Source organism: Lagenorhynchus albirostris, chromosome 13 (genome assembly GCF_949774975.1).
Source record: "Lagenorhynchus albirostris chromosome 13, mLagAlb1.1, whole genome shotgun sequence".
NCBI classification, from domain to species: domain Eukaryota; kingdom Metazoa; phylum Chordata; class Mammalia; order Artiodactyla; family Delphinidae; genus Lagenorhynchus; species Lagenorhynchus albirostris.
In genome coordinates this window covers 4,984,550-5,012,269 of record NC_083107.1, presented here as the reverse complement: position 1 = coordinate 5,012,269, position 27,720 = coordinate 4,984,550, and the positions used below count along the sequence as shown (strand labels likewise).

General features: G+C 46.7%; 1 protein-coding gene and 1 pseudogene across 3 annotated transcripts in view; both read left to right on the top strand.

The window, feature by feature from the left end:
- IL1R1 (interleukin 1 receptor type 1) overlaps positions 1–27,720 on the top strand; it is an 88,832-nt gene that overhangs the window by 5,614 nt on the left and 55,498 nt on the right. For 2 of the 3 annotated variants that reach the window (XM_060169404.1, XM_060169405.1), the window contains exon 1: positions 9,021–9,065. The exons of the other annotated variant lie outside the window; for it this stretch is intronic. In XM_060169404.1, coding sequence (XP_060025387.1) covers positions 9,036–9,065 — 30 coding nt within the window. In that variant the 5' untranslated portion in view covers positions 9,021–9,035. Of the gene's footprint in view, positions 1–9,020; positions 9,066–27,720 lie in introns of those variants that run through there. 3 annotated transcript variants of the gene reach the window in all.
- On the top strand, positions 19,275–27,379 carry LOC132531547 (protein LSM14 homolog B-like; annotated as a pseudogene).

The window sequence follows — 27,720 nt, the reverse complement described above, 5'->3', positions numbered from 1 at the left end:
ATGAGTAGTGACGAATTCTGAAAGATGCTTATGGCCTGTCTCTACTCAACATTCAGTTGTGTTTTTTTAAAATTTATTTAATTTATTTATTATTTTTGGCTGCAGTGGGTCTTCGTTGCTGTGCACGGGCTTTCTCTAGTTGCAGCGAGCGGGGGCTACTCCTTGGTGCGCTGAGCGGGCTTCTCATTGCGGTGGCTTCTCTTGTTGTGGAGCATGGGCTCTAGGCACGTGGACTTCAGTAGTTGTGGCGCGTGGGCTTCAGCAGTTGTGTTTCAAGGGCTCTAGAGAGCAGGCGCAGTAGTTGTGGCACGTGGGCTTAGTTGCTCCGCGGCCTGTGGGATCCTCCCGGACCAGGGCTCGAACCCGTGTCCCCTGCATTGTCAGGCAGACTCCCAACCACTGCACCACGAGGGAAGTCCCCACATTCAGTTTTTAATCCTTAACCTACAAACCCTTTGGGGCTCTGTTAACTTGCTGAGGAGAGAAACTCCACAGGCGAGGTCACGGAGTGGCTAGGATCCACTTCTGAAATATAGCCTTTAAAAACATACACAGACAGAACATGCTCATGGTCAAAAATAAAATTAAAAAAGAATACATAGAGGGCTTCCCTGGTGGCGCAGTGGTTGAGAGTCCGCCTGCCGATGCAGGGGACACGGGTTCGTGCCCCGGTCCGGGAAGATCCCACATGCCGCGGAGTGGCTGGGCCCGTGAGCCATGGCCGCAGATCCTGCGCGTCCGGAGCCTGTGCTCCACAACGGGAGAGGCCACAACAGTGAGGGGCCCGCGTACCACACACAAAAAAAAGAATACATAGAGATAAATGAAAAAGGTGAAACATAAAAACCTAACATTGTGAGATAAATACTGTTAGTGTTTTGGTGGGTATGGTTTTCTCTGAACACATTTACATTTTTGACAAAACATGCTTGTACTGTACATGATGTTTTATCACCTGCTTTTCCCTTTCAGCAATATGCTGTGAGCGTTTTACCATGCTAATGTATTTCTTCCTACAAAAGCTTTTTAATCACATTACACAGATGATGTGTTAAATCATGTTGGTATATTTGATGTTTTTCTTTTCTATTTTTAACATTCCCCAAACTAACATTCCTATAGGGAAACCTATGCCTCTCTTCCTGATTATTTCCTTGGAATAAATTCCCAGAGGTCAAAGGGCACGAGCATATTTGAAGGTCTTGCTTCTCTTACTAAATTTTTCTAGGAAAGCACTAGTCGTGTATACTCCCTCCAGCACTGTATGGACACCCTTTTCTCACACTTTCACCAGCATTGGGTTTTTCACCTTTTTTTTTTCTAAAGTGTACTAATCTGGTAACTGGCCAAGAGTATTTTGTTGTCTTAATTTGCTTCAAGGCCACTTTTTGTGAAACCTTCTGGCTTCCCATTCTGCCCCTTTAGGTTCAGCTTCTTATCTTTTTTTGGTTACGTTATCAAACCAATCCTCTCTCACAGTAACTTTTGCCAACCTAATTTCTGAGGCCTTTGACCTCATTTGATGTCTCTCAGCAAGTCCGCCCAGAGTGTGTGGGAGTCAAATGCTTTTGCTCTGACTTTTTATTTACCGTTTGAACAACTGAGCGCAAACCTCGGTCTTTATGATTTGATCTCCTTTTATCTCTACAATTTAGAGGTAAAAGGACTGACTTTCCACTCCACCACATGATCCTACTGGGAAGATAAAGAGGAAAGCTAGAGGAATGTTCTTTAAATAGAAACAAAGTAAAAATACCAAATGGTACTATTACTAGTGTTAATATGAAGTTTGCTTATATTATAGCCTTACCTTATAGAGCATCTAGTTTTGGGAGAGCTGCGTGCTGACATTTTGACAGTGTCTTCTAATTCTAAACTTGGAAGGTTGTGCGTGTTACAACATGTTTCTTGGTTCCTAGATTCAGTAGCACGTGGACATACTTTAGATTAAAAACAGGTTTTATTTTGTTGCTTCTTTATCTCACCTGCACATGGGATAATATGCCATTCTTCTCATATTGCATTTTCACCATCCACTTGCTTTACTCTGATCCCCAGTGAGAGCTTCTGAAAGGTAGGGGCTGGTTTTATGTGTTTCTCTCTCTCCTGGGCCTGGTTTGGGGTCTGACACCCTGTGAGGGCTTGACGAACGTTTCTCGCATGAGTCAGTGGAAGGGAGCTAGGAACGTTTTTACCCAACTCTGCAGGGAAATGAATATCCCCGAAAGGAATTACAGAGGATTTAAAAATGGACCTTTATCTGGGACATATTGCTTGTTTTCTTGGTTTAGTTTAGCGTGGGTTGGTTTCTGTTTCTACTGAGTAGGACTTTAAAGCTCTTAATGGATGTTAAGCAAATGAATACAAACCCAGGGTAGACTCAGGAAAATGGAGATCGCAGCTTTTGTAAGTGCTAGTCCCGTGGACTTGGCATGTGTGGAAAGCTTTGCAGGAGGTACAGAGTTTCACTCTGACCCTCAGCTCAGTGGTCGGTTGTTAAAATTGGGATCAGATGAACATTTCACAATCGTTTGAACCTGGTATTGAATAAGTAATGATGATGGCAAATAACCAACAGAGCACTTTCTACATGTGAGACCTGGTTCTAAGTGCCCTGTGTACGAGGTAGTCTTTATTATTATCTTACTTTGCAGACTAAGAAATGTAAGTGCAGGGACATGATTTGCCTAAAGTCACATCAGTACTTAGTGCACGACTGGGCTTCATGACACGGTCTCTAGCGAGAATAAAAACACATAGCTTGCGTGCTTTTGAATAGATAACACACAGTTTAAAAGGCTTTAAAAAGGTTATTCAGCGAAGTCTTTCCCTCTTTCTCACCAATAGGTTGATAGTTAATAGTTTCTTCCACCTCTTTGACACTGTGTTAGTCAGGGTTCTCTCTCTGGAGAACCAATAGGAGATTGATATATATGTAGATATGTAGGTATCGATATAGCTATATCAATCTCCTCTTGGTTATATATGTGTCTATCTGTCTATATGTATCTGTCTAGGAATAGACTTATTATAAGGTGTGGATTGGCTTATGCCATCATGGAGGCTTGAGAAGTCCCAGGATCTGCCATCTACAAGCTGTAGACCAAGGAAAGCAGATGGTGTAGTTAGAAGGTTGAGAGTTAGAAAGCAATGGTGTAGACACCAGTCTCGTCTGAAGGCCTAAGAACCAGGAGTGCCAAGGGCAGGAGAAGACCGACATCCTCACTCAAGTTGTCAGGCAGAGTTCATTCAACCTTCCTCTGCCTTTTTGCTCTATTTAGGCCCCCAAAGGATTGGATGGAGCCCATCCACACTGGGGAGGGCCATTTGCTTTACTCAGTTCACCAATTCACGTGCTAATCTCTTCCAGACACACCCTCACAGACACACCAGCTATCTGGACATCCCATGGTCCAGTTCAGTTGACATATAAAATTAATCATCACACATGCCAGTGATGTACACTCATCTGTACCTGGTTCCAAATCTGCGTCTAACGAGCTGCTTTTTAACCTTTTGCTGACTAATAAGTTGTTTGCAGTCTTCTGCTATTACAACCAATGTTGCAATGAATAACAAACAGCCATGCCTGTGTCATTTTGCAAAAGTGCTAGCAAGCGTATTTGTTGGCTAAATTCCTAGAAGTGGCACTGCTGGGTCAGAGGCTTGTGTGCGTTTGTGATTTGCCCACCCACCTCCCATCAGGTTATAACAGTTAACAACTCTGCCAGGAATGTTTGAGAAAATGTTTCTCTACACGTATGTCGACACAGTATGCTACCAAACTGTGTTTTGGTTTTTTTTGTTGTTGTTGTTTGTTTTTATTTTTTAGCTTTGGTGATCTTATAGGGGGAAGAGGTTAACTCTGTGTGTTTTCGAATTTTTCATATCTCATATCATTGCTGAGGGGTTTTTTTAGACTATTTTTTTATTTTTTAAAATTTTTATTGGAATGTAGTTGATTTACAATGTTGTGTTAGTTTCAGGCATACAGCAAAGTGAATCAGTTATACACATACATGTATCCACCCTTTTTTAGATTCTTTGCCCATATAGGTCATTGCAGAGTATTGAGAAGAGTTCCCTGTGCTATAGAATAGGTCCTTATTAGTTATCTATTTTATGTATAGTAATATGTATATGTCAAGCCCAATCTCCTAATTTATCCACTCCCCCTTATCTCCTGGTAAGCATAAGTTTGTTTTCTACATCCATGACACTACTTCTGTCCTGTAAATAAGTTCATTTTTACCCTTTCTTTAAGATTCCACATATAAACGATATCATATGTTTGTTTTTCTGTGTCTGACTTACTTCACTCAGTATGACAATCTCTAGGTCCATCCATGTTGCTGCAAATGGCAATATTCCATTCTTTTTTATGGCTGAGTAATATTCCATTGTATACATGTACCACATCTTCTTTATCCATTCCTCTGTTGATGGACATTTAGGTTGCTTCCATGTCCTGGTTATTGTAAATAGAGTTGCAATGAACACTGAGGTGTGTGTATCTTTTTGAATTATGGTTTTCTCCTGGTATATGCCCAGGAGTGGGATTGCTGGGTCATATGGTAGTTCTATTTAGACTTTATTTTTTAAGAGCAGTTTTAAGTTTACAGAAAAATTGAGAGGAAGGTACGGATATTTCCCATATACCCCCTGCTCCACACGTGTATAACCTGCTCCATTAGCAGTATGCCCCACTCCCCAGAGGGATACATTCGGTACAACTGATGAACCTACACTGACACGTCATTATCACCCAAAGTCCATAGCTTACCTTAGGGTTCACTCTTGGTGTGGTACATTCTGTGTGTTTAGACAAATATAGAATGATGTGTATGCATCATTATGGTATCATACAGAGTATTTTCACTGCCCTAAAGGTCCTCTGTGCTCTGCCTGTTCATCCCTCCTCCCCCCCGCCCCCTGGCAACTACCGATCTTTTTATTGTCTCTATAATTTCATCTGTTCAGAATGTCATATAATTGGAATCATACATTATGCAGCCTTTTCAGATTGGCTTCTTTCCCTTAGTATTATTCATTGAAGGTTTCATCATGTCTTGTCATGGCTTGAAAGCTCATTTCTCTTTAGCACTGAATAATATTCCATTGTCTGGATGGACCACTGGTGATTCATCCATTCCCCTGCTGAATGGTATCTTGGTTGCTTCCAAGTTTGGACAGTTATTAATAAAGCTTCTATAAACATCCATGTGCAGGTTTTTGTGTGGATATAAGTTTTCGACTCCTTTGGGTAAATACCAAGGAGAGTGATTGCAGGATCATACTGCAAGAGTATGTTTAGTTTGGTGAGAAACTGTCAGACACTCTTCCAAAGTGGCTGCACTGTTTTGCAGCCCCTCCAGCAGTGAATGAGGGTCCCTGGTGCTATACATCTTTGACAGCACCTGCCGTCAGTGTTGTGGGTTTTGGCCATTCTAATAGGTGTGTAGTGGCATTGAGATTGTTTTAAAACCGGCTGTGATCATGACGATTGTTTTTGAGCCTCGTGGGTGTCCAGCCATGTGACGCTGCAGTAGGGCAGGGCACACAGAGGGGCCGGGAAGTAGCCCAAGTCGAGTGTGTGATGAGCGTCGTGAAAGACACAGATGGCTGCTGAGACAGTGGCTGAGGGGCTGGGTCTACGTTACCTGGTGATGGGGGGTCCTTGTGAGGAGGCGTGAGGCCTGAGGCAGAGGGAACAGCGGCATTTGAGCCCGGGGTTGGGGGGCAGGAGAATGGGGCCAGATCACGGTGGCGTAGACAGAGATGGGGCCAGATCACGGTGGTGTAGACAGAGATGGGGCCATATAATGGTGGCGTAGACAGAGATGGGGCCATATAACGGTGGTGTAGACAGAGATGGGGCCATATAACGGTGGCGTAGACAGAGATGGGGCCATATAACGGTGGCGTAGACAGAGATGGGGCCAGATCACGGTGGTGTAGACAGAGATGGGGCCAGATCACGGTGGTGTAGACAGAGATGGGGCCAGATCACGGTGGCGTAGACAGAGATGGGGCCATATAATGGTGGCGTAGACAGAGATGGGGCCATATAACGGTGGCGTAGACAGAGATGGGGCCAGATCACGGTGGCGTAGACAGAGATGGGGCCAGATCACGGTGGTGTAGACAGAGATGGGGCCATATAATGGTGGCGTAGACAGAGATGGGGCCAGATCACAGTGGTGTAGACAGAGATGGGGCCAGATCACGGTGGCGTAGACAGAGATGGGGCCAGATCACGGTGGCGTAGACAGAGATGGGGCCATATAACGGTGGCGTAGACAGAGATGGGGCCAGATCACGGTGGTGTAGACAGAGATGGGGCCATATAACGGTGGCGTAGACAGAGATGGGGCCAGATCACGGTGGCGTAGACAGAGATGGGGCCATATAACGGTGGCGTAGACAGAGATGGGGCCAGATCACGGTGGTGTAGACAGAGATGGGGCCATATAACGGTGGTGTAGACAGAGATGGGGCCATATAACGGTGGCGTAGACAGAGATGGGGCCAGATCACGGTGGTGTAGACAGAGATGGGGCCAGATCACGGTGGTGTAGACAGAGATGGGGCCATATAATGGTGGTGTAGACAGAGATGGGGCCATATAACGGTGGTGTAGACAGAGATGGGGCCATATAACGGTGGCGTAGACAGAGATGGGGCCATATAACGGTGGCGTAGACAGAGATGGGGCCAGATCACGGTGGCGTAGACAGAGATGGGGCCAGATCACGGTGGCGTAGACAGAGATGGGGCCAGATCACGGTGGCGTAGACAGAGATGGGGCCAGATCACGGTGGCGTAGACAGAGATGGGGCCAGATCACGGTGGCGTAGACAGAGATGGGGCCAGATCACGGTGGCGTAGACAGAGATGGGGCCATGGCAAGGAGCTCGGGTTTTATTCTGAACTTCCCAGTCACAGGCTGGGGAGATGGTACCAGAGTGTGTACAGTCTTACCTCCCAGACCACAGGTGCTCACCTGTGTGATATTAGGGAAGCCCAATCCCTGTGCCCGAGCACTGGGGGCCGTCGTCGTATTTACCAGGAGAGATGGTGGCAGGGCGGACATGTCCCGGCACGCAGGACACTGTGCTGTCTCGCCCAGCCCTGGATTCCTGGGTGTGTGACAAGTGACAGGTGCTTTGCCTGAACGTGGCCGTGGAGACATTCCACAGGCACGCACTCTGCCTCTCCCAGGAATGAAACGAGGTGTACAAAGGGCATTCTCGCTCATCCCCTCACGCTTTGCTGAATTAACTGAGGGTTCTGAGAAATGATTCATGAGCGTCCAGTCCGGGCTGAGCCCTGCGCTCGGTGCTTCCAGTGCCGAGAGGAGTCGGAGGATGGGAAAACACAGAGGAAGAAAGTGAGCAGCGGCTTCTGACTTTCTTACTTACAGTTTCGAGACAGAATTAACATCAATGATCAAAAGGCAGGCGGAGGGGGCAGCAGAGAGGCCCAGGCGCTTCTGGTTCCAGATGAGAACCCCGACCTTGCAGACCACTGCGGGGGCCTGTTTGGTGCTGGGGGGTCCATGGGGCTGGAGCTTCTCATGTCCTTCTCTGTAGGTGCAGGTAGGGTGTTCCTTCTATGTTTAGAGGGGAAGAATCAAGAGCTTTCCTCAAGGCCACGGGGTGGGCCAAGGGTGGAGCTGGGACTAGCCCCTGATTCTGAGCTCTCTGAGGATGCTCTCCAGGCATCCCCAAATGGAGCAAAATTCCTCAGCCTCATCGCTGGGGAAGGCCTGGAGGAGAGGCGCTCTCTCTGCCCCGCATCCTCTTTCACTTTGGCCCCTCTGGTTCCAGTATCATGGGGCTGCTTGGCTTCCGAGCCTGTAGCATTGGCAGAGCCCTGCAGAAGGGCTGGGCCACACCCTCACGTGCCTGATAGTTCAGGCTGTAAGCCCAGAGTTGCTTCTATCTTGGGAAGGAACACAGGGGACCGAGGTCAAGTATTGTTGGTCGGGCTCTCAGGCCCCTATCTAGGGCACAACTGGTGATTAGAGTGGGGATTAGCACGTGTGCGCGCGTGTGTGTGCGTAGGTGGTGTGTCTGGATGAAGGCTTCAGGACCTGCTGGCCCAGAAGATGTGTTCAGGGTTGCAGATTTCCATGGAGATAGGACCACCTGGGCAGGAAGTGGGACAGCTGTGAGATCAGTTAACACCTCAGCTAGCTTTGCTTCCTGGTCCAGGGAGAAGAGGGCAGGCAGGGTTTGCTCTGGAGGAGAAGGGATTCCACAGATGAGTTCCAGATGCTCAACTCAGACGGAGTGGCCCAATCCAACACAACATGGGGTGGGGTTGGGACTTGTCTAGTGATAATGATAAGGAGGTAAAAGAGGCCCAGCCAAAGGGATACTTACAAAGGAAAAGCCCAGAAACATATTTAGAAAACGTGAACGGGGCTTCCCTGGTGGCGCAGTGGTTGAGAGTCCGCCTGCCGATGCGGGGGACACGGGTTCGTGCCCCGGTCCGGGAAGATCCTACATGCCACGGAGCGGCTGGGCCCGTGAGCCATGGCCGCTGAGCCTGCGCGTCAGGAGTCTGTGCTCCGCAACGGGAGAGGCCACAACAGTGAGAGGCCCGCGTACCGCAAAACAAAACAAAGACAAAACTCGAACGGCATCTGTGCTAATTGTAATTAAAATAAACATTTCAGGATTCATAGATTTTTAGGCTCTTGGTTTTCCGATATCTGTGTTCAATCTGTTCATGACAATGACTAAAATTTCAGTGAGAATATTAGCAAGTTTGATGTCTGAAGGCTTCGGACATTCTCTGAATCAATGAACAAATGAATGATGATGTTGCTATAGAACTAGGAGATGGCGTGATTGTGTCTTTTGTGGAGGTTTGCCTTTTTTATCACTTGAGGGGAAATTATTGGAAGTGGACACATTTATATATTATCCTCTTTTTTCTGAAGATGCTGAACTTCCTGGCTGAGGTAAGCAGTGCTGGTTTGTTTGACTGTATCCACTCAGCCACTTATGCCAACGATATATTCCAACATGGCTGCAAACCCAACACATTCCACAGCCGTGAGTATGACCCCAGAGGTTGATGTGGTTTCCCTCATTCAATTCCTGGACTTAGTGAGAGGGCAGAACTTGACTGGAAATCATGGGACAACTTTTCTCAGATCATTTATTACCTGGATTTCAATTGCTGGTTCTTTGACCACATCGCTCTGGGCAGATCTGCCGCTGTCCTGAATGAACCAGGGTCAGCTGTCATCTGGCTCCTCCTGGCGGCGTCTGGGTGCTTTACAGACATTACCCGTGCTCTGTACAGAGGTTTTACTGTTTTCAATTTGTCCCAAAGGAAGATGGGGGGCAGAGCTAGCAGATTTAGGCAGGTACCATCTCCAGATGGTGGCAGATGAATGACAGAGTCAGGATTTGAACCTGGGTCAGTTGGGCTCCCGAACCTCTTCACATTTCACTGTGCTGTTATGATAATGGGACCCAAAGAAGGGAAGTGCTAGTCGATGAATAATTCTTTTTGAGATGTATTTGAACTCATATTTCTATGAGTGCCGAAGCTTTCAGAGTTCATTCACGGGAGGAACATGATTAAGGCTCCCTTCTACCATTTCTTATGGGAATTTATCATCCAAGCTGTAAGCTAGTTCTTAAAGAAGGCGTTCTGTACAAGGGTTATTTTCCAGCGTCTGAAATGGTCTGTAGATAATATTTAAGCTACAACCAATACAATACATATTATAAAGGAAAAATTCAACTATAATAGGAACTCAACAGATATTTCTCTGGAAGGGTTAAACATACCCTGCCTGAAATAGGTGGGAGAAACCTGGTTTCACAGATTGTATCATCTATCTGTTAATGAATGATCTGTACATCAATAAAAGAACAGATAACAAATGTTAATGAGTATGTGAAGAAAAGGGAACCTCTGTGCACTGTTGGTGGGAAAGTAAATTGGTGTAGCCACTTTGGAAAACAGTGTGGAGGTTCCTCAAAAAATTAAAAAATAGAGCTACCATATGATCCAGCAATTCCACTTCTGGGTATATATCCAAAGGAAATGAAATCAGTATCTTAAATAGATACCTACACTTCCATGTTCATTGCAGCATTATTCATAATAGCCAAGATATGGAAATAATCTAAGTGTTTGTCAACAGATGAATGGATAAAGATGTGGTACATACTGGACATACAATAGAATACTATTCAGCCATGAGAAAGGAAACCCTGCCTTTTACAAGAACATGGAAGAAACTTCAGGGTATTAAGCTAAGGGAGATAAGCCAGACAGAGGAAGACAAATACTGTACGATATCACTTATATGTGGAATCAAAAAAAGCTGAACTCAGAGAATCAGAGAGTAGAGTGGCGTTTGCAGGGGCTGGGGAGTGAGGGAAATGGGGAGATGTTGGTCAAGGTACAAACTTCCGGTTATAAGAATAACAAGTTTGGGGATCTAATGTTCCGAATGGTGACTGTAGCTAATATATTGTATTACATACTTGAAAGTCACTAAGAGAGTAGATCTTAAATGCTCTCACCACAAAAAAAAGAAGTGGTAATTATGTGATGGGATGGAGGTATTAGCTAACACTATGGTGGTCATATCTGACAGTATAAAAATATATCAAATCAACACGTTGTACACCTTAAACTTACACAATGTTATATGTCAATTATATTTCAATTAATCTGGGAAACAAACAAACAAAATAATAACCTGTTAAACAATATGCAAAAAGTCACAGCATTTCTTTCCTGGGGAGAAAATATATGATTCTAGCCAGGGGTGATAGAATGGGTTCTTTGACTTGTTGATTTAAAAAATCTCATGTGATACTTGCCATGACAACCTCTTTTGAACAAATTTCCCTCAAGGTTTAAGCACTTCTCTAGAATATCGCAGTGGTTTGCTGAGCTGACTCATAGGGAGAAGGAGAGGTTACATTTTTGCAATTGTAATAATGTGGGAAATTACACCCCACATCACTCAGCACACTTGAATATTTCTCATCAACCTCGAATTCTGAGATTTAACTGCAAGATCAGAGTTCTAGATTTTCTTTCCCAGTTGAAATGTTTAAGAAATTTAGATAATGTGACATAATATATAAAAACTAGGTTCATAGGAAAGTGAAAAATGCTGGGAGGGTGGCGGAGGAGGGGTGGTGGAGACAGACACTTCCTTTAGTCTGGAACTGATGTCTGGATCATGAATTATTGTTCCAGGGAAACCTGCTGTGTGTGAGTAAACCCCTGAAGTTGGACTCTCTTCCTCTGCCTGGCCCCTGTCGGCCCAGTCGGTGTAGAAAATGGTGTTGCTGCGTTAGGGGACCCACTCAGCTACGTACAGGTACATACTATGATCAGCCTGTGATCTGGGCCAGCCTTTGTCGATCTTGACCGCACGTTGGAATCACCTGGGGAGCCTTAAGAACTACCAGGTACCCGGGCCCCACCCCCCAGACGTTCTGATGGCATAGGTCTGAGATGCAGCAGACCTGGGCAGAGGGATTTTTTAAAAACTCTCCGGGGGCAGGTGTTATAATGTGGCCTGAGAATCACTGACCCGGGAAATAGACAGCCGTAATTTCCATAATTTACCCAAGTCAACGAGAAGCTGGCTAGAACAAGGCTGTCCTGAGTGATTGCCACATCCCTCTGCTGGGGGAATTTAGGTCCATTTCCCAGAATACTTTGTTCCTGAACATGGTCACAGGTTCTCTGTCCCGTCCGTGTGGTTTGAATTTTCTAAGGGACAGTGGGTGTGAGTAGTGTAAACGGAGCCGCTGTCATTTACTCGGCTAAGATGTAAACATCTGCTCTGCTCAAGCTACGGTCAGTAAGGGAAAGAGCTTACCTTTCAGCATGTGATGAGTATCACGGAGAGAAGGACTCAGCCCTACGGGGTCCGGGGTGCTGGTGCCGCCAGGGACGGGCAGGTGAAGCCAAGGGCTCAGAGGAGGTGGAGATAGTCACCCGTTTCCCCTGGTTGGAGGGGTGGGAAAACCCTAGAACGCCCTCTGAAAGGAGCATACAGTATTGAGGATGGGCCTGGAGGACGAAGGAGGAAGAAGGATAACAGTCTGGGCAGAGGGAATGAGGGAACAATGGAGAAACTGGCAAGGAGGCTGCTTTGCGATTTGACCTCGGCCAAGAAGCATCGAGGCAAGGAGGGGAACTTGTCAGAAAGATGGAGTCAGGGAGGCCAGGCGGGTCTGGAATGAGAGCCAGTGGTCTGGGCTTCATCCAGGGGAGTGGGAGCCCTGCGGGGCTGGGTTCTGACTGCCAAAGCCCAAGCAAAGGCAAGTAGGGGCTGGCCTAGCACTATTTATCCAGCTAATGTGGGTGCTTTGGAAGAAAAGTCTGTGTTGGTCTAACCATCTCATTTGACAAAGTGGGAAAAACACCCACGTAGGCTCCACACGTCAGTTTTGTGTCCACAGGGTGGGTTCAGACTTTTCCTGATTGCTGCCTTATTCATCTCTCCTTTTCTCTAGCTTTGAGCACTACTTCCTTTCTTCTTCCCCAGTCCTCCTTCTGAGGGGGAAATTGAAGAGCCTCCCACACATATAATCTTGTTGCCTCCAGTAGTGACAGTGAAACTCTGAGTATGAAAAGATTCTCTGGTCATTAAGAGGCCTGATGGTTCGCACGGTATTTACTTCATTCTTGGCCACGTTGACTCTTAAGTAAATACGGTAACTGCTTGTTTAAAAATTCTTTTCACAATACAATAATAACATTGAAAGGTCAGCCAGGTTTTGGCTCAGATGGCCAACATGCTTCTGCCAGAGATGTTTCTGGATTAATTTTATTGCTTCTAAATGTTCTTCAATGCATTTTGAGAATTTTATTTATAAGAAAGTGCGGTTAGTGGTTCTGTCTAAAAGGGGAGAGGAGGGAGAGCGATTTCCCTATGATTGAGATCACTTTGTCTAAGTCTGATTTTGAATTATCTGAGAGGTAGAACAGATTGGTGGTTACCAGAGGCAGGGGGTGGGGAGGGGTGAAATGGGTGAAGGGGTCAAAATGTGCAAAGTTCCAGTTATAAAATAAATAAGTCCTAGGATGTAATATACAGCATGATAACCATAGTAACTGTGGGTGGTGATGGTGGTTCACTAAACTTATTGTGATCATTTCAAAGTATATACAAATAGCCAATCGTTATGTTGTACACCTGAAACTAACATGTCAATCATATTTCAGTTTAAGAAGCATTTGTTTGCATTGTGTTGGACACATTAGAGGATTCCTCCCCTCCCCTCCAGCACACACACACACACAGAAGGAGGATGTTTATGGTCCTGAAAACTCTCGGGTTCATTTTTTCTCCCATTGGCAGAAAAGGGTGAAATCACGTTAGCAGACTTGCTGCGCTGGGTCCTAGTGTTTTCTGTATGACAGGGCTAACATTTTTCTAGATAAACTTTGCATGTCTGTAGTTTCTCGGTTCTATTTCTTACTGTTCTCACATTAATTCATAACCCCATTGCAATAAGTGTTTGACCTAGTTTGAAAGAATCTGGTCATAAAGGAGGAAGGAAAAAGTCACTTCTTAAAGGTAAGGCTTGTTTATGTGTGAATCTTCGATGTGTGACACAGTCGGGAGGTAAAATACTGAAAGGTCTTAGTTTTCAATGTTGGGCAGTGTTGTCTCGTAGCTGCACCTTTTCTCATCAAACCGCTGGTCCAGTTTCGGACTGGGAAGGCATCCTTACTCCAGGCTTGAAACTGTAACATGTCCCCTACCTATCTTGGGGGACCAAAATTAGCAGCAGAAAGCACCTACTATGTGCCAGCTACAGCAATAAGCACTTTACCTGTATGGTCACCATCCTGGTCAGGTGGGCTCTGGTTTCCCCATGTGACAGATGGGGAACAGAGGCTGACGAAGCACCCTTGGGATGGGTAGAGCTGGGGGCACCCTGAGCCTCTCCTGTCTATGGGTTACTGTTGCTCATGGCATCCCCGGCACATGCACGAGTGATGCTCCCACCACACACACTCGTGGCATCCCCGGCACATGCGTTAGTGGCATCCCCGGCACACACATTTGTGGCTTAGCTCTCCTGCTGACATAGCAAAGTAAAGTACCTGCCTATGTTACTGTTAGTTACCTCCAACTCTCAGATCTCTGAACAGCTGTCAACGTTTCACTTGTCACTTCTGCACTCACAGAGCCACCTTTGATTCTCCATCCTAACTTTCACCTGGCATGTTCCCTGCTTCTTTCTTTGTTTAGGTGAATCTCACCTTGTTCCAAAAGGGACTTGAGGCAGCTTGTTTAAATGTTTGTCCAAGTCTGTATGGCCCCTTGGGGATGTGTGAAATAACGCTTGTGTGCGGGGGACACTGCTGGGCAGAAAACATTTACTCTGAGCACTTGAGTTTCAAGAGTTAATCTCATTTATTCGACCTTGAAAAAGTGCTAAAACTGCTACCTCCTGGGAGTTTTTCATTACAATCGTGGTAAAGAATATGTTTGGAAAGTATCAAGAAAAGAAACATATATATATATATATTCCTTTAAAGCTATACAATATATATGTGTATACACACACACACACACACACACGTGCGCACACACACACACACACACATTCTTTTAAAATTGCTCAGAATAAGTATACAGCTCAGCTGGGACCAAAGAAGCGTTTATCAGAGGGTAATGGTAAAAGCTGTAACTTCGTGCCATAGTGAGATTGGAACTTTCTGTCAATCATTCAAGAATATCTAGTTAAAACATAAGCTCCTTACTGCACTTCAAAGATATGCCTTTGACCACAGAGGGTTTTTCCTCTCAAAACACTTTGTGCTGTCATGCAAAACAGGGGTATTCACTATGGAAGCCAAATCGCACTTCCTTTGATCCGCTGAAAGTTAGAAAATAAATTTCATGCTGTCGGCAGGTTATTGTTCTAAACTTCACTGCATCAGACTAACTTCTGGACAGAAACCCCGATGACACAGTTGCACAATGTGACTGTAACCTTTACTGAAGCACCAGGTGTTGAGAGACACACAGGTACACCTGGTGCCAGGTGGCCCTCTCGGCCCTGCAGGAACAGAGTCTAGAGCATCTTAAAGAAATTACATCATGAGAGCAGACCCCGAGCTCTTGATTGTAAACAGCTCTCATGGTCATAAATCCCTCCTCAGAGCCTGCGGGGGGCGCCTGCGGGAACTTGGGACCCCCAAGTGTTGTCCTGAAGTGTCTCACCCGGGACCCCCCACCCCCACCCCACCCAGGTCTGAAGGCTTTCGTTCCGTTCACCACCTCCATGTGGGCGTATTTTGCCTGGTTGCTTGGCCCCATCAGCCTGCATCTCTGTCCTGGGGGCTTTAACGTGAAACGTGAAAACATTTCAGCACGGAGACCTGGATGTGTGTGTTGGGTCAGCACGTGTGTTGTGTGTGGCAGGTATTGTGTTTGCCGTGTGTATGTTGTGTGAGTGCGTGGTTTTGTGTATGTGGTATGTTGTGTGACTTTTCTGTGTGTGTTGTGTGAGGGTGTATTGTTTGCTGTATGTGTATATTTTCTGTGTGTGCTGTGTAGGCCGTGTGTGCTTTGTGAATGTCTTGTGTGTTGTGTGCGTGCCCAGCGCCAGGCATGCATTTCACTGGGTGCTCGGTAAACATTTATTAAATGAAGGAAAGGACGCAGTTCCTGCCCCGCGAAGCCCGTGGTGCAAACTCACAGGCTGGGCTGTCAGGTCCTCGAGGACACGGCCTACCTTGTGTTCCTCCTTCTGTCCTCAGGGTCCTTCAGAGGGAGGCGACGCTGGCATACACAAGTGTAGGGGCGCCGGTGGGGATGGATATTGTGTAACTGGACACGGTTTTTCTCTCAGGCCCAGACTCCTTGAGGCAGACCTTATTTTCCAGGTTCGCGTCTCACATCCCATGGAAGTCCCTTCTTTATTACGGTCACAGTTTACTATCGGTTCACCCCCTGCGGAATGTAGGCTCCACGGTAGGGCTTCTGTGTGATTCGTTCTCGTATCCATCCCAAGTAGCTAGAACATTGCCCGGCAGGTAGTGTGTGCTCCGTAAATATTTACTGAATGAACACATGCCAGGATTAATGAGTTCCAGCTTGCTCGGTCCAGGTCAAGGTTTTTAGCCCAGGGCAGGCATGACTATGTCCGTCACTGAGTTTATTTTAAATCTCAGTAACTCTTAGGACCTGGCCTTCCAGGGCAACCCCTCCGGCTGCCACTGGCCCTCTCCCTTATGTCGGTGCGGCATCTGCAGGGGTTGTGGAGAGGTCCCAGCCTGCCCCCCTCAAGGGGAGTTGCCTCATCCTGCCGGGTCAGGTGGTGGCCCCCGTCCTTGGGTCCTTGTGGCCTCCTGTGCCCTGTGTGTCAGCTGTGGTGTGACAGGTCTCACTGGGTGTGGGCCATGAAGCTGCTCGGTGCCAACAGCCGTGGGCCTTGCCATTGCACCAGATGTGAGGCTCCTGGACTCCAGCTTCCTGGTCTTCTCCCACTCTGCTGGTGCCCCCTGGCTCTGGGATCCTTCTGTGCCTGGCTGGAAGCCGGGTCTCACTCTGCGCCCACCTTTCTGGGGCAGTTGCCACCTCCCGGGCTCCCCCGGGGGAGGAAGCCACGAGCCCAGTGACCGTAGGTTTCTACCCCCGCTTCCAGACTTGACCGTCAGAGCCAAGCTCTTGCTTCGCCCGTTTTCTCTTTCTGCGGGCTCTTCCCATCGGCCACAGGCCGTGCCCTCCTGGGCTGGGTGGAAGCCCTCCCTGTTCTAGTCCAGCCCAGCTCACTCTCTGGTGTGTGGGTCCACTCTTCCCCTCTGACTCTTGAGAAGTAAAGCCCAGTTTGAGGAGCTCCAATTAAGTCCCTCTTGTCTCTCGGCAAAGCCTGGCACATTTTCCACCACATTTTAAGATGCATCTTGCAATAGATGATAGGTCATAGTTACCTGTCAGCATTTTCTTTTTTCCTCTCCTACTGCACCTGTTACAACTAAGGACACTTGGCATAGGCAATTGTCTGGCCACGGCCTTAAGCTCTACTCTGGAGTTTTAAGACAAGCAATACCTTCTTTGTTCTAGCCTCCGTCTTCTCCCCAAGCTAATGGATGCCTCTCCTTCAAAGGTAGGAAGCTATCAGGCAACCAGAAACAATTAAAGGGTGACCCAGAAAGAATATACACCGTTTAATACTTTCAAGAAATATAATTCCCAGGACAAAAGATCACCCTTTTAATCGGTATAAATGGCATTGGACCACCTTCATGCGATAGGCTGGCTTCCATGCTGTATCCTGGAACACAGCTAAAGAGAAAAAAGAGCCTGGGGCTGCCGTGGGGCAAGACGTATGGACCCCTGGATAAGTGCGACAGTGCTATGCACCAGTCACAGCCGCTGAGAAGTGCTGATGCAGAGTGCAGATGAAGGTCCCCAAGACGGATGCCGTTAACCACTGGACCCAGCCTTCTGTCTGATTCCTTGGTCATTAAGAACACTTCTGATGCGATTGTGGTTTCCCAGTGTGTCCTTCCTGGAAGAAGAAAACGTGCTGTCAGTAAATAATAATAGCTTGTCCCTTTGGAAGTTATAGGTTTTATTTTAAGCTAAATAGTCAGAGTTCCTTTCTGGACTGACACATCTGCCTCACAAGAACAGTATGCGTGTGAAACACCACAAAACCTGAATTCCTGAGTCTGTACAATGAGAGCCGGGCCCGAGGGCCCAGTGGATCCAGAGGTGAAGGCCGTCTTTCAGGACACTTTGGGGTTAGCTGGACGTCCTCTTTAGGAACAGGTTAACCTCAAACAGTACCTTTCTTGGAAAACTTCTATGCTTAGGTCAGAGCTTTCTATGTCAGTTCTCTGTCTCTGTCTCACACATGCAGACACACAGACACACACACACACACACACAATAACAAACGAGTGGACATGACGTAGAGAGGGACCAAATTGTGTAATAACAACCAAATCTGAGAAAAAATTCACTGTGAAGAGTGAGATGCACTCAGGTAGATGTTGGTGACAACAAGCGATAGGATTTGGCAATGGCAAGAACCATGAGCTTGTTGAAATGAGCTGCCTTTGCTCAAGCAAAAAAAAAGAGAAATTGTAGCCAACCTTCAGGGGTGCCACCTAGCTTCCGCAACAGCCTGGGAGGTTGCCCGGCAGAGCCTGAGGGGTCTTTCTCTCTTCTTATCTCCACTTCTTGCTTCTCTCTTTCTATGAAAACTGCCTTTCTTTGCATCTCTGGTTCATATAGAGGAAAACATAGCCGCCCCGCGTGTCCCAGATGAATTTCTAAGCAGAATAGCACCTTCTTTGTGTTGACTCCAACCGAGACTCATAGGATGTGTGTTTCAGGTTGGATGCAAAGTTCTGGGGAGAGAGAAAGTGAATGCTCTAGCTTTGGGCCTAGCTTCTTGGCCCAGCCAGCCATGGCCCAGGGTATCATCCCTTCATCCCTAGGGCCACATCTATAGACGGGAAGTGGCGGAACAGGGAAGTTGGTTCCCTTTCCTGAGAAATAGGTGTACACCGACTAGACACCAACCCAAAGACATTATATAAATGGAGCAAGGCTGAATACGGCCTTGAGTTAAGTATTCGAGTACATTCAGTCTGTTTCCTTAAGGTGACACTGCATTCCAATCCAAGGTGTGTTGATTCAGAAGATAACCTAGTAAAACGCCAAATTTCATCAGTCGAAGATAGTTAACCTCAGACATTCCAATGCCGTGCTATTCTTATTATATGTAAAATTGTATTTGTATCTTATTGGGAAAAGCATCATCAGCCCCACTTTGAGAAGCAAGCTGAGTTTTCTCATAAATGCATTTAGCTTTTTCATAATGACGTATTCCCAGAATGCTAGGCTTAAAACAAATTTGAGTAAATCAGAGCAGAAGATACCATAAATGTTAATGGCAAATGAAAAGGCTGGGGGGAATCCTTATGAAGTATATCAATACTTTACGTATACACAATGATAAAACGTTACAGTTTAAAATAAGGTATGTTGATACAGTTCCAAGAAAATATAAAAATACGGGTAGTATCTCATATGGGTCTTTCTTGGTGCATGGAGAGCAAGGAATGAGACTTGGAAGAGATTGTAGAGGGAGATGAAGAATAAGAAGGAGAGGAAGAGGGGGCAAAGGATGGAAAGAGGAAGGGGGAGAGGAAAGTCCATCTAAGTAAAGCACTCAGATGGCAACGCCCACGGCTGAGGCAGGAGAAGTTTAGCTGAGGATGGAGAGGAGGATGGCGGAATGGCCACCCTTATAGCTTTGGAGGATGATGACTGGGAGGGTATCCTGGAGGCTCCTCCTCGGCTACTCCCCAGCCATCTAGAACCCACCGATCATTTAGCAGGTGCCATCTTTCCTCTGCAGAACAACTTGGTAGGAAAACCACACTAGAGGATTTTCTCTTGCAACTTCCCTCATTACCTCTGCATGAAGAATAATTCTCAGCTGGGATCTAGTCTGGTACAAACAATATCTCCTTTCCCCCTTGGTCACAGGTCTTGGTAACCTTCTTATTGTTTCTTGGACCGAGGGCTTCCCCAGGCATTGAAGGGAAGAGTTTCTGAGGTGCATCGACAGCAGTCACATTTAGCCGCCAGAGTGTACACTGTGGCACACAGGTGAGGGGTAGGAGGAAGGGAGATGCTTAGAAAGGAGACGCGCTAAACGCTAAGAGCTTCTAGCCCCACTGTGGCACTTATTGCCCAGCAGGGTCAGCCGGTGTGGTTATGTCAAGCCCTCCTTGTGGTCTTGACTGTAAACTGTCAAAGCAGAGTTGCCATGAATAAAACCAAGTTCTAAAAAGAAAGCTCGCACTATCTGTGCTTCAAAAGGAAAGCTGAGCGAAGCTGAGAGGGTCTCCTTGGGGACCCGTCCATGAAAATAGACCTCTTTTGTGATGCTTGAGACACTACAAGCACCTGGTTTGTACTGGAAGACTGGTTGGAATTTGAACTGGTTCTACTGGGAGACATTACTGGATAGGTCACACACCTGGATGACGAAGGGGATCAAGTCAATGGTAAACAGGCCAACAACAAGGACGAGCCAAAGAAAATAGTGTTTCTCCTCCAACTAGTAGCTTTGTTCCGAGGGATGAGTTAAGAGGTTTATAACCATTTTTTAAAATTGAAGTATCATTAATTTACAGTGTTGTGTTAGTTTCAGGTATACAGCAAAGTGATTCATTTATACATATATTATCTCTTCTTTGCCAGATTATTTTCCATTTTGTGTTGTTAGAAGGTACTAAATATAGTTCCCTGGACTATACAGTAGGACCTTGTTGTTTATTTATTTTGTATATAGAAGTGTGTATGTGTGAATCCCAACCTCCTAATTTATCCCCCCCACCCCTTCCCACTATCCCCTTTGGAAACCATGAGTTTGTTTTCTATGTCTGAGTCTATTTCTATTTGGTTAATAAGTTTATTTGTATCAAGTTTTTTAGATTCCACATATAAATGATATCACATGATTTTTGTCTTTGGCTTACTTAGTACGGTAATCTCTAGGTCCGTCCATATTGCTGAACATGGCATTATTTCATTCGTTTTTTATGGCTGGGTGGTGGTTTGTTTTGAGGGATGAGTTAAGAGGTTTGGATCAGTGGTTCTTGGCTTCAACAGACTTAATGCTCCTTTCCTTAATGCGTATTTTATAACATTCTCTTTACAAACTTATAATGAAATTCACTGATAACGTATTCTATCTCTACATGACATTAAACACGTAACTATATTACACTAAGCATAATGTGAAGGAGAAATGAAAGCTATTCCATGTTCAGTTCAACATGGACATTTGTGGGCACCACTGAACAGGGAGACAGAAGCCGTCAGGTGTGCAGATACGCACAGACAAGTCTGTAATGTGGTAGCCGCAAAGCCAGATGGAGATAGTCTGTCCCTCTCTGGAGCTTCAGATCTCATGCGTGGTGGGGCCATCAGTGACTTTTCCCATGATGAAAAATATTTTTTTTAATTTCAGGAAGAAAAGTTCTACTTCCCCTCAATTTTCATGACAACTGCATTTCTGCAAAATTCAATAGGTAGTAAAACTGCACAAAAATACTTCCTGTTTCTATGAAAAACAGAGTTAGGTTCCAGGCTCGGGTTTTACCTACATTCAGGTTGTGTGGGATGTTTGAAAAGTTGGTAGGATGGGGGGCAGTTTGTTGTGCAGTGATGTCCTGGGTGTTGCAGAACCTCTAGAAGCCCCAGCTTCTGTCCACTAAACAAGGCACCCTCCCCAACACAGGCCAACCGAAGTACCTCCATCTCCACTTAAAACTCCCCTGGGCCATGTCCTACCTCTCTGGAGGTCTCAGAGTCTCGTAGTCATGGCTTGGAAGGGTCCTTAGTGGTCTTCTCGGCTTGCTGGTTACCAAGGGTTGGTCTGGGGAGCAGTTGGTAGCTCTTAAGACATACAGATAACCAGGCACCACCTGTAGAGATTCCACTCAGGAGGCAGGACTCTAGAATGTCCAGGAGACTCTGGTGCACAGCCAGGTTTGGCACCTCCTGACCCAGGTATCCCTCGCTCTTATTCACGGGGTCCCCTTCCCATATCTGGGGTCAGTGGCTGCCCAGCCTGGGCTTGAAGGTGCCATGCTTCAGTAAATAGCATCAAGAGAGTCACTTCTCTTCCCAGCCCACTTGTCAGCCCAGGAGGCAAGCCAGGATTGGAGCAGCTGGTCTGATGCACACATTCCTCCTCTGGGCCTTTGCCTGCAGCAGCCCTGGAGATGGTGATTCAGACTTCAGCTTTCTCTGCTCTGCTCATTCCCCCACTGAATCAAGGGTGAGAAACACTTTGCTCCAGGTCTCCATCCTTTGAAGTCCCATTGGCTGAGTCAGCTCCCTGGCTACCTTTAGAAGGATCCAATACAGAAAAGTTGTCCTAAAACTCAAGACCTGTACATTCATGGACAGTGCCCGGTGAGACAAAACAAAGACAGCTGAAGAGTCCTATCAGGGCTGTGAAAAAGAGCTGGACAAGGAAGACAAAGTGTTGTTAAGTGGAAGGGATGAAAAATACTGAAATCAAGCACAAGCGTTTTCAAAGTGCAGAGTTAAATGATTGGTTCATTTATTCATCTTACATAATGCAAAATGCATCTACTACATATCAGGCTTTCTTCTAGATAATGATAGTACGACAGTGAATAAAACAGACCACATACTAGTAGAAGTAGAAGTAGAAGTAGATGGTTAATAAACAAGATCATGACGAATATGTACAGTAAGTTAGATGGTGACATGCTGTGAAGCACCAGTAGGGACTTCAGTAGGGTAGGAACGTGCGTGCATGTGTGTGCCTGTGTGTGTGCACACATGTGTGCACGTGACATCTTATGGCTTGGGATATCTATTTGGCAATGAGGAGGGGAATTTCTTTGACAGTGGTGATTGGGAGTTTAGTTGTGTAGGAAGAACGGGAAAGAGAGATTGCAGTTGTTAAGACAGGAAATGATTCAAGTTTGGGTAAAGTTTTTTAACAATGAGAAATGAAGAGAAACAGAACCACTTTAGCATGGCAATAATTACATTTCTGGGTTTGCGTAAGGGATGTTGAGAAACTTCTGGTTGCAAACCAACGTTTTGTTTCCCTGAAGCCCTTCACAGTCTTGGAGTACTGTTTAGATTTCGGTTCCTTAGAGTTCTTCGTGATATGGACTAAATTCACCGTCCTATCCCACGGAGACCAAGCTGTTTGTACATCTCACACCTGATTACTTTAGACTGGAGTATTTGTGCAGAAAAACCCTGCTTCTTAGATGTGGTTTTGATTGGTGTATTTGGAATGAGGGCCTTATCAGCTGTGGTGTATATACTAGTGTATATAGTCTTTTTGCCAGAAATATTGACCCACCCTTTACCAGAAATATCCCTATCCCAAAATATCACATTAGGAGTTTATGGCTAATAATGCTTCAGTATTCAGTAATATTTGCTTATTTGTATAATATTCGGTTAAAAACACTCTCAGGCATATTCATTACCTGTAAGTCTCTCAGTAACTCTGTGGTTATCAGGGCAGGAATGTTATACCCTTTCCACAGATTCAAGGAGGCTGAGCGAGTTACCCAAGTGTGTATGACAAATAATGATCCTCTGTACTGTTGACTATGTATGTGTCAGACAGTGTTTAAATGCTTTTTACATATTAACTCATTCAGTCCTCACACACAGCTCAATAAAGTGGAGACTGTTTATAACATCATTTTACCATCAAGGAAACAGACACAGAGAAGCTATGACTGGCTCAGCCACACACAGCTTGGATATGGTGGAGCTCAGAACCACCAGTGTCTACACTCCGAACCACCAGGCTATACTCCTTTTGTTCTGGAAAGCAGATCTCCCAGCTGCTACCTATTTTAGGGAGTTTTTAACTTCACACACAACATCACCACAACGGTGACAAATGTTGGAGCAGTAAAGGGCAGCAGTGTGGATGGGAAAGACCGACAGTTTTGGAGAGTGACCTGAGCTCCAGTTCATTTGGTTATTTTGCAGTTGGGTGAGTTCCTTAAGCTCCCTAGAATGTCTGATTCTGTCTATAAAATAAGGGGATAGTGATACCACTCACAGCATGGTGAGCATTCAATGGGTGTCCTATTAAAGCATCTAACTTGCTGTCGGACGTGTAATAGGTGCTTACTGCTTGTACATTTCCTTCCTACATGAAGGATCATCACTAGGCTTGGGTCAGAGGAACAGTTAGGGACACGGTAGTGAAGGAAACTGTAAATGGCGCTGGCTATTTTGCATAGCCTTTGAGAAACTCAGGGTGGGACTTGTGTAACCTAAGAGAGCAGCTCAGATCGCGGTGGTGAGCGAGGGCACAGTTCCTCATGGGTGAGACTTAGAGGGGCTGCTGTTCAGTGAAATATCATTTAAAAGTCTGGGTAACAGGTGAAGCAGCTGGTGCGGGGGTGATTCTCCCTCTGACCTCTTCATCTGCCCTTGGTCCTTGCTTCTGGGAAGATGCTTCCCTGAACTACATGGTGGTCTCCATAGGGCTGCCCAAGCTTTAGGTAGAACAGAAGTTCTCAACTTTTGATTTAAGGACCCCTTTCACTCTTCAAAATTATTGAGAACTCTAAAGAGATATTTACGTGGGTTAACTATTGATATTGACAGTGTTAGAAGTGAACACAAATTTTAAAATGAATTTTTATTGATCATTCAAAAATAATAACTTCATTACCTGTTAACATAAGTAACATCTCTTTTATAAAATAATTAGATTTTTGGGCTTCCCTGGTGGCGCAGTGGTTGAGAGTCCGCCTGCCGATGCAGGGGACACGGGTTTGTGCCCCGGTCCGGGAGGATCCCACATGCCGCAGAGCGGCTGGGCCCGTGAGCCATGGCCGCAGATCCTGCGCGTCCGGAGCCTGTGCTCCGCAACGGGAGAGGCCACAGCAGTGAGAGGCCCGCGTACCGCAAAAAAAAAAAAAAGATTAGATTTTTAAAACAAATAGAAAAAATAGACTTTTTTCTGGTATTATTTTACATTGTTTACATTGTTCTGGAAATCTCTTTATATCTGGCTCAACAGGAGACAGATGAATTCTCATGTCTGCATCTGCATTCAGTCTTTGAGGTATTATACATCACGTAGCTTTTTGCGAGAGAATTTGTGTGGAAAAGGCACAGATCATCTTTGAATTAGTATCAAAGTAGTTTTGACCTTATGGACCCCTTGGAAGGGTCTCAGGGACCTTTGAGGACCACCAATGTAGAATATCTTTTTCTCTTTAAACATCTTTTTTCAACATTCTTACAATTTCTTCTCAACGCCTCCCTCCTGATGCCTGTATTCAAGTGATCATGATGGATAATAATTCTTCCTTCAGCATTCTTGGCTTTGGCAAGACTGGAGATAGTGGATTCAGAGGTCTCCCTCCTTCTCTCCCTCCTTCCCTCTCTCCTTTCCTCTTCTCTTCCCTTCCTATCCTCCTTCCTTGCTTCACAACCTGGGGAGTTTTTCTGGTGCCTCCCGACTGGTCTCTGTGCCTCTAGAACCTGACAGTTGCCAGGTTGTGTTTTGCTTGACATCATTCACAGCCTACTTCCTTCCTCAAAATTCTTGGTCTTGTCTGACATTTATTAATTCTGGCTTTTGTTTTATAAATATTTCAAAAATGTTTCCAACCCCAAATTTTTTTGAGATGTGTAAAGAATTTGTGGCATGTTCATGGCAGAGGGTAATATCTGCGAACTTCAGAAACTATGCGGCAGAATTCTGCTGCCAGCCAAGACTGAGTCACTGGGCCTGGATTTACTTTCTCACCAGAGACAACAACGAAAAGCACTCCATAAAATACATGAAACCAGAGGTTTTAAAATACTGGACATCAGCCAGTGAAGGACAGTGGTCCCTGAGAGGAAAACAAATGAGGTGGACCTTATGAATGCTCTTGGTCACCAACTGAGAGAATTTTCAGGCCATGGGAGGGTGTCCAGCCAATTCCCTGGGGAAGGGGGATCCAGGCAGAGTTCGGCAACTTCCTGAATGGGTGTGATGGAGCTGAGAGCCAGGGGAGACCAAGGTGGCTACAGTTCACAGAAAGGATGCCGAGGAGAGGGAGCTGGGGCAAGAGAGAACGTCAGATCTGCAGAGGGCCCCCTTTAAGAATCAGCAGAGGGCTGCACGCCGTCGCTCTCTGTCTGGTCCCCGCGCAGGCCCTCGGGCATCCCGTACTTGGGCAACGAGATCAGCCTCATCTCCAAGGCGCAGATATGCTACGAGGGCGTTCTCTACACCGTCGACACGGACAACTCCACGGCGGCGCTCGCCCAAGTGAGGTCCTTTGGTACTGAAGAACGTCCCACAGATAGGCCTGCCCCCCCCCCCCCCGAGAGGAAGTTTATGAGTACATCATCTTCCGGGGAAGTGACATCAAAGACATTACTGTGGGGCTTCCCTGGTGGCGCAGTGGTTGGGAGGCCGCCTGCCGAGGCAGGGGACGCGGGTTCGTGCCCCGGTCCGGGAAGATCCCACATGCTGCGGAGCGGCTGGGCCCGTGAGCCATGGCCGCTGAGCCTGCGCGTCCGGAGCCTGTGCTCTGCAACGGGAGAGGCCACAACAGTGAGAGGCCCGCGTACCAAAATAAAAAAAAAAAAAGACATTACTGTGTGCGAACCTCCGAAAGCTCAGCACACGCTCCCTGCTATTGTTCAGTCTTCCCTGGGCTCGGCCTCCTCCTTCCAGCCACAAGTGCCTTCCAGCCCCTTCCGAGGGATGCTGCCCTACAGCCAGCTGGCCGCCAGCTCCCTGCTCAGCCAGCAGCCTGCCGCTTCCTTGGATTTAGGAGCTGGCTTTCCGGCTGTCTCAGTCAGCAAGAGCCCCATGGTGGAGCAGAGGCTGTCCAGACTGGTTCTCTTGATAACCTGAACACCAAAAAGCTGTTACCTGGCAAGGGCACCGCGGGGATGCAGCTCAACGGGTGCCCAGCCCCCCAAGCAGCAAGGCTGCCAGCGATGTAGCTCAGCCGGCAGCTGGGCAGACTCAAGGGCAGGCGAATGATGAGAACAGAAGACCTCAGAGGAGGCGGTCGGGGGACAGACGAACAAGGAATGGCTCCAGAGGGCAAAGCCGTCCAACTACCGTCAAGGAAAACACAATCAAGTTTGAAGGCGACTTTGACTTTGAGAGTGCAAATGCCCAGTTCAACCGAGAGGAGCTGGACAAAGAATTTAAGAAGAAACTGAATTTTAAAGACGACAAAGCTGAGAAAGGGGAGGAGAAGGACCTGGCGGTGGTGACCCGGAGTGACGAGGCCCCTGCCTGAGGAGGACCACCTGGGGCCCAACTGCTACGATGACAAATCCAAGTCCTTCTTTGACAACATTTCCTCCGAGCTCAAGACCAGTTCCAGGCGGACAACGTGGGCTGAAGAGAGGAGGCTCAACGATGAGACCTTCGGGGTGTCGGGAAGGTTTCTTTGTGGCCGTAGTTTCCGGGGTGAATTTCGAGGGGGCAGGGGCAATGGTGCAACCCGTTGTAACCCGACTTCCAAAGAGCTGGGACTGGCCGGGTGTAAGGAGGCAGCTGAAGGCTCTTGCTGAAGCGGCACAGATGCCAGACTGTGTCTACGAGGATGCTGGAAAACACTGCACTTACTGCGGGAGTCGTGGGTCACTTTGTTTACTGAGTTTGGAAAATTCCCATGCTACTGCTTATGTTTTGGACTGAACTGAACTTGGACGTGGTCTGAGTTACAACCACCTTTTTGGGGGGACGCGTATATGGGAAACCTCTTTGAGGTGTCTTGGCCTATTTTTCCTTTTTAGTTGTGCACAGCCCGACTCTAAGGTTTTGGTATTTTGCAGAAAGGTTTCTAGAGCGAAAGCGTGATCCTCACTTTGTGACCTTTTTTGGACAGCTTTGAGTTTTTAGCGTGGAACCAAGTCCCATTTGGCAAATGTGGCAGCCAGTCGCATCTCTGTAATCCAACCGGCCTCTGGTGCTGCTGGCCTGGTACCCACTGCCACAGGCGGGGCCTAGGAGCCAGGCATGGCCAGCATGGGGGCATGGAAAGTGGGGTGTCCCACGATCATGTTGTAGAAGCAAACCAGACGACCCTGACATCCTAAGCGGCGACCTCAAGGTAGAGCGCTGGCAGAGGGCTGGCGGGGTCGGGGTTGCTGGAGGCGTAGGATGGGGCCCTGAACGGGAG